Source organism: Ostrea edulis, chromosome 10, assembly GCF_947568905.1.
Source record: "Ostrea edulis chromosome 10, xbOstEdul1.1, whole genome shotgun sequence".
Lineage (NCBI taxonomy): Eukaryota > Metazoa > Mollusca > Bivalvia > Ostreida > Ostreidae > Ostrea > Ostrea edulis.
Window position 1 is genome coordinate 48,358,287 of NC_079173.1, and position 7,692 is coordinate 48,365,978.

Genomic DNA, 7,692 nt, shown 5'->3' on the forward strand with positions numbered 1-7,692 from the left:
GGTGCAGAATTTTAAATCCCGGATAGATCGTCCTCATTCACTGTAATGAACCGCTGGGATAGTGGATAATACTCTGAATGTACGACAGCAGTTGGCCGACAATTTTCAGTGCTATCAATGTAAAAGATTTGCATACATATGATATATCAAAACGGCCGTAAAGTATAGACAGGCACTTGACGTTTTTTTTTAAATGTATCTAATAAAAAAAAAAATCGTCTTCCTGTAAACATAATATTCACATATTATGTTTACAGGGAGACATTTTTTTTTTTATTATAGATATTTAAAACGTCAAGTGCCTGTGGGATCCATGTATTATATACGTCTACCGGTGTGTATAATACTTTTTTTAATGTACACATGATACACCTTTTTTAAAACCTCGAAAAAAGCGGATTTTGGTGGTGGATTTTATTTATATAATTTATTATTCGGACACAAATCATGCAAAACTTCAATTTATTATTCAGGAAAAAATAATAAAAAAAACTTCAATATCTGACAACCGAGACCCTGTGATTCATCATGGAAACTCAATCTTTCTCTGCCTAGAACGAATGACATCAATGTTTCAGTGTTTGTTAACTCCCCTTGTTCATGTTTTCTAAAACGTTTCATGGCGGAATAAACTTTCTAAAAGAGGCATTATCTGTAAGTTTCTCACCAAAACTTAAATTCGATCAAAATGGTTTTATACTATACAGTTCAGTAATAACACCAACATTTAATTAATTCACACATTTTTTAACCCCCAAAACAGGAATACAAATATGTAATTTTGGTGATTATAATTTTTTAAAGTATATGTTATACCAGACTATAATTCTTTCTTATACTTAAATATATTCATTTACTCTAGTAGGTTTCCCTTGAATTTGAACAAATTGAATGTAATCATCAATCATTAATATATCTTCCTATGGGATTGAGAGATTTTGAGAAGAAACATGGTTGCCATCACTTTCACAGTTAATGCCCCGTTAACTGATCAATATCGTCGGGAACAGTTTTGTCTGCTACTTTACCGCAGGTACTGCTGGGAACTGAAAATATCCACAGCAAATGGCGGAAATCAGCTGAACACTCCGTCAGTCACACTTATAGACTAATATATTTAGAAAGGCTGTCCTGCATTTAAACTTTAATTTATATTTCTGGAAAGTAAGCCATTTCTAAGATCGTTTGAACCGTCTCTCTCTCTCTCTCTCTCTCTCTCTCTCTCTCTCTCTCTCTCTCTCTCTCTCTCATGCCACGTCTATCATTGTTTGTGTTTCATTTTTTAAGTACACAGTGTTTATATGTGCAAAACATTTTAAAAACATCTGCTTTAATGCCATTGATATTAGATTGAAACTTAATGGATATTTAAAATGAGCCATTAACCCTTTACCAAAAGGTGTACATGTACATGCATGCATCAATGTTAAATTTCCTACTACGATGATTTATATATAATCAGCCGTTTTTAGAACTATATGTAACTCTGTTTTACAACACGATGGATTACTCGGGTGATTGTCCCGTGGTAAACTTCTCGTCGCTCTCTGAATACAAAGCCCCCCCCCCCCCCCCCCGTTTCGATATTACAAACGCCCACAAAAGAGCAAAATATACGTATGTAGACGTTATATGTTCATTATCTAAATGAAAAAGAACCCACTCTCTTATTGGCACAATTTCGTTAGCTTCCGGGGGCTTCGCCCCCTGCACCCGCATCAGTGCAAAGCTTCAAGGCAACCCCAGCCTTCTACTGCCCCCCCCCCCCCCCCCCCCCCCCCGTTATGAAATTCTTGGATCCGCCACTGGAATACATGTTTGGATATCAGAGAAGAACAGTGTATTTATCGCTGAGTGGAACAGGGGACAAGTGAGCACTGTTTGTCATGGTTGTTCGTTTCTTCATGTCCACTCATTAATTAATTAGGGTAATTGATAATATTTCTATGTTGGTAAATCAATCATTAGTTCAAGTTTTCATTATGTTTCTATGCTGTTAAATCGATCATTAATTAAGGTTTTTATTATGTTTCTATGCTGTTAAATCAATCATTAATGAAAGTTTTCATTATATTTCTATGCTGGTAATTCAATCATTAATTAAGGTAATTATTTATATTTCGATGCTGCTAAACCAATCATTAATTAAGGTAATAAATTATATTTCTATGATGGTAAATCAATCATTAATTAAAGTTTTCATTATATTTCTATGCTGTTAAATCAATCGAGTAGTTTTTCCAGGTGGTAAAAATAATGCATTTCGAGGGGAGACCGGGGGATACCAATTGAATTCAAACATTAATTAGAGACCCCCCCCTCCCTCCATCAAAATTCCTGGATCCGCCCCTGTAATACGATGGGAATGTAATTAAATGTAGGAGAAATGGCACTAAGTACAGAGGCCATTGAGAAATCAACCTTTGATATAGAAGTATGTCCAGAAATGCCTTCATTAAAAGCGATAAAACCTGAGCTAGGTCATCACCAAGCGAAACGAATCACTGATTTAAAATTCAGAATTAGAATTAGAGTTTTAAAAAATATTGAATAAACGGTTAATACACGGTATTTCCCCAGTGTAGACTGAACGAACACCGTTCTACAACTTTCGTGTTTACAACAGCAATAAAAACAAATAAAAATAAACGGGGGGTCCTGAATAGGACATCGAGGCATGCACAGTTGACGAATCTGAATTATATGCTGATCTAGAATTTGTCGTGCTTAGTGGGGTCTAGGATTAACGAAAATACAGGAGGGTTTTTAATGTAGATATTTGGCAAATTAAGTGTAAAAAGTATACGACAATCCCTATATATGAGGGAGAATTGGTGTCTGCGTGTAAGATGACCGTTATCTAAATCTAGAAAATATGCAAATGTCAAAACTAAAATACGAATATTTTTACATTACTATTTCTAAAATTCTTACTTAATTTTGATTGCAAAAACAAAAGCTATCAATAAAGAGATAATTATTTCAGTATTCATATTCAGCCTCATTTTCACACCCTTGGTGGTCTCAGCGCAATATATGAGTACCCACAATTTATTCTTACTCAGTCGATTCCAGTACCCACGATTCATTTCTCAATCGTTTCCATTACCTACAATCTATTTCTCGGTCGTTTCCAGTACCCAAAATTCATTTCTTAGTCGCTTCCAGTACCCACAATTCATTTCTTAGTCGTTTCCATTACCCACAATTTGTTTCGTAGTCGTTTCCAGTACCCACAATTCATTTCTTAGTCGCTTCCAGTACCCACAATTCATTTCTTAGTCGCTTCCAGTACCCACAATTCATTTCTTAGTCGTTTCCATTACCCACAATTCATTTCTTTGTCGCTTTCAGTACTAACACTCTGCTTGTCTACCTGTCAGTTAAGATAGAGATGGGGTACTCACTAGATTTGGACGTATCTAAACCATTTATACCCATATAGAGGTTGAAATTTCTATATACGATTTGAAAAGTACAAATACTGTCTAGGCTTGAAAGGCACAGGTAAATTGGTGACGAATTAATTAGACAGTTTTAATGACATGCATGTGTTAACAAAATATCGAGTTTTACAAGGTAAACAAGACCCACAAAATATAGCTTATCTGCTTTGCTTTTGGACAGAAACTCCAGGAACTTCACGTGTATACGAATTGGGAGTGGAGAGAATAATTTCAGTGATTAACTCCTTATAAAACAATAATTTCAGTTATTAACTTCTTACAAAACAATAATTTCAGTGATTAACTCCTTACAAAACAATAATTTCAGTGATTAACTCTTACAAAACTTTCTGGCGGATCCCTTAGTGTTTAGATTGAAAACTGCAATAATTCATTCTTGTAACTAGTTTAATTCTTGAAGCCGAGTTTCTGTAGAATATGGACTCACAGTGTAAAGTACGACAGTGTTCTCAATGTCAGGGGGACACTGAGTTCTACTGTAACACGTGTAAACGTGATCTGTGTTTACAGTGTAAAGAGAAACATGGCATTGATCTAGATACCAAACACCATGATGTTGTGATTTACCGTGAGAGGTTTGATTGTATTCCAATAAATGAGGACTGTGTTCGAAATACGGGCTGGAAATACGAGGTGTTCTGTGAACCATGTGAAACCCCGGTGTGTTTTGCTTGCAGTGAACATAGGACTCATACATTTCAGGAATTACGTAGAGCCTATCAAACAAAGCGACAACAACACAGAGAAATCATTGACAACATCAAAAGTGAAACCCTCTATAACTCGTGTTCTCCTGGCAGGAATCCAAACTGATATCAAAACTTGTCCTCCACAAATCTGCCACCGTCAATCACAGCTGATATCAACAAAAGCCTAGAGACTGAAGGATCTGGTTGACACTGTGGTATGTGATGTTAAAACAAGATACCGAGGTTTATTGATTGATAGAATACAACAACAGAAGAGAACAATGAACAGACAACTTGTTCACCTACAGAACTATGAAGACAGATTTGAACAATCAGCAAACAGAGCGGTACAATTCCTCTTGTTTATAAAGACCAGTCGTGTCCCCCAGATAAAGGACAACCCTAATCTTCCACAACACCTGCTGCTGTCCCTCACGGGGGGGGGGGGGTTCAACATGGAGGATGTCAGTCAGTTATTGAGTGTAGTCAGAACAACAGAGAGTGGAAGGAGACACGTAAAGACTGAGGAGAATCTGATACTAATGTCCACGGCTGTCATACACTCCCGCCTCAAAGTGACGTCACCAGTTATATATTGTATATTTCATATTTCCCGCGTGACGTCAGACCGGTTATGGGTCAGTGAACGTAGTAGCCATGTCGTCCTGACGGACAGAACAGGTGCCCCCGTGCATACTTTGGCGGATTTAGATACGGGTGAAGGGGTACACACGGTGACTACTGCGGGTGAAGGGGTACACACGGTGACTACTGCGGGTGAAGGGGTACACACGGTGACTACTGCGGGTGAACTGATCTATGTAGACATGCACTGTAACATCAGTAAATTGTTCGTCGATAACAAAACGCGCACAACTCTAATGAATATCAAAGAACCATGGATGCCATCGTGTGTATACAGCTCATCTTCCACCAGAGATCTGCTGGTGGGATGTACAATCCTCATACAAGTAGAGGCAAAGTAGTTGTGTACGATATGGAAGGAAAACCCACACAGGGTGTAGAACACAGCAGCAGAGAAAGCACACAGGGTGTAGAACACAACAGCAGAGAAATCACATTGTATAGCTATCCTTGTTATATAACAGACAACAGGAACGGCGACATTATTGTGTCTGATTATCCAGGCGCTGTAGTGGTGACAGAGCGCGGAGGGAGACATCGATTCTCCTACACAGGACCTCCATCAGGTTCAGGGCTAACTCCACGTGGAATCTGTACGGACGCTCTGTCACACATCCTGGTGTGTGATGAGAACACCCACACAGTACAGATGATTGACAAGGATGGTCACTTCCTGTTTCTGTTACTGACACGACAACACGGGATAAACGGACCATACAGCCTGCACTATGATGATAAAACTCACCTTCTCTGGGTCGGATCAGAGAAGACCAACACATTATCCCTAGATAGATACATCCAAAGAAGAGATCCTTTGACGGGTAAGTAAAACGGTTCCAGATGTTTAAATTTTAGTATGCCAACTCCTGCGGTAACACGAGGTTCCAATGGGTAAATCATTTAAATGGTGTCTGTCAAGGAGAATAACTACAACAACATACCGTTGATGTATATTAAATAACCGTTCTGGAAGTTTCATCAAGTAATGATAAAGTATATCAATGAAGAAGTCAAACCGCGGGAAATAGACTCCTGCTGACTCCCTCGCTGGATTACTTGAACTGTTTTATTATAACGATACAAACTATTAACATAAACAAAAACAAAATAAAATTTAATGCAATGTTGAAAAACTGGATCCCCGGGGCCTACTCACCATCATTGTCGTCTTTTGCTACCGTGAAGTAGTTCTTATATAGGGACCAATGAACTCGTGGTACAATTCCATTTGATAATGAATATTCATGACTTTATTTGGAACATATCAGAATTTCACATAAGGTGAAAAGAAACTGCTAAGTCTTCCGAAAAGTTCTGTATCAGTTCATGGAACCGACGCCCCTTATTGGGGAATCAGTCATTTAACAGCGATTTACAGGGAATCGCCGAGATATGTCGATTTACATAGTACAACAATTAGTAGGGGTGTAGTGAAAGGAGCTGGCGCATGATAAATTATTTTTATTTTGATAGGGTGGATTCATTAGAAAAGTGCATCTTAACCACATTACAACAAGTTTAGTTCGTAACATATATTTCGCACTTAGACCTCGTACATTGTACAGATCAATAAATAGAATCTCGCGTGATACTTTATAATATCAGACAAGGGATGCTTTATACAATATTTCGTAGTTAGACCTCGTACATTATATAGATCAATTAATAGAATCTATCGTGATGCTCACTGTTCGTTATCTTCACCTTTATAGAAGTTATAAAATTGATCACTGTTCGTTATTTTCACCTTTATAGGAATTATGAGATTGATCTCTGTTACTTATCTTCACCTTTTATAGGAGTTATGAGATTGATCACTGTTCGTTATCTTCATCTTTATAGGAGTTATGATATTGATCACTGTTCGTTATCTTCACCTTTATAGGAGTTATGAGATTGATCACTGTTCCTTATCTTCACCTTTATAGGAGTTATGAGATTGATCACTGTTCGTTATCTTCACCTGTATAGGAGTTATGAGATTGATCACTGTTCGTTATCTTCACCTGTATAGGAGTTATGAGATTGATCACTGTTCGTTATCTTCACCTTTATAGGAGTTATGAGATTGATCACTGTTCGTTATCTTCACCTTTATAGTAGTTATGAGATTGATCACTGTTCGTTATCTTCACCTGTATAGGAGTTATGAGATTGATCACTGTTCGTTATCTTCGTATTTTCATTATCCAGATACGGACAACTGAAATATGGATAAATCACGTGAGCAGGTGCGTCAGGAACCAAGAACAGACAAATGTTGTGATGGACATTGCTAGTAGACGCAATCTGTGATGAACATCGCTAGCAGACGAAATTTGTGATGAACATCGCTAGCAGACGAAACGTGTGATGAACATCGCTAGCAGACGAAACGTGTGATGAACATCGCTAGCAGACAAAATCGCTGACGTAAGATGTGGGGTTCCCTATACCAATAGTGTCAGTACCTTATCAAAGGGAGTCAAACAACAGTGTCAGAATCTTATTAAAGGTTTCAGACAACAGTGTCACTACCTCATTAAACTGGTTTAAATGGTTAGAACAAGTATTAAATAAACATTGTCATTGTGTCAAGCATGAATGTAAAATGGTTTGTGGTCCACAGCACGCTACACACAATGAAAAGTAATCGTGTTTTCAATTTGTTTATACTTCAAACAAACAATTGACAATGACAGGCATATGCTATATGTATTTCCGAACGTACAAAGGATGAAGGAGGGGACGGGGCATGGTTTTACTGTCGTTCACTGTCCTCACATTTTGTTTTCGTTGAGCGATCTTTTCATGTAAGAAATTGCATATAGTTTTTCGGAGAGATGCCTCTTCATTATTTCTAACAGGGACAATGTTAGTAGTGAAGAATTTTATTAAAGATCGTGGAGACC

At 37.6% G+C, this 7,692-nt stretch overlaps 1 protein-coding gene across 1 annotated transcript; it reads left to right on the forward strand.

The window, feature by feature from the left end:
* Positions 1-5,054: 5,054 nt before the first annotated feature.
* On the forward strand, positions 5,055-5,630 carry LOC125647222 (uncharacterized). Its single transcript, XM_048873917.2, has one exon. The coding sequence runs from the start codon at positions 5,055-5,057 to the stop codon at positions 5,628-5,630; it is 576 nt and encodes a 191-aa protein (XP_048729874.2).
* The last annotated feature ends 2,062 nt before the right edge of the window (positions 5,631-7,692 follow it).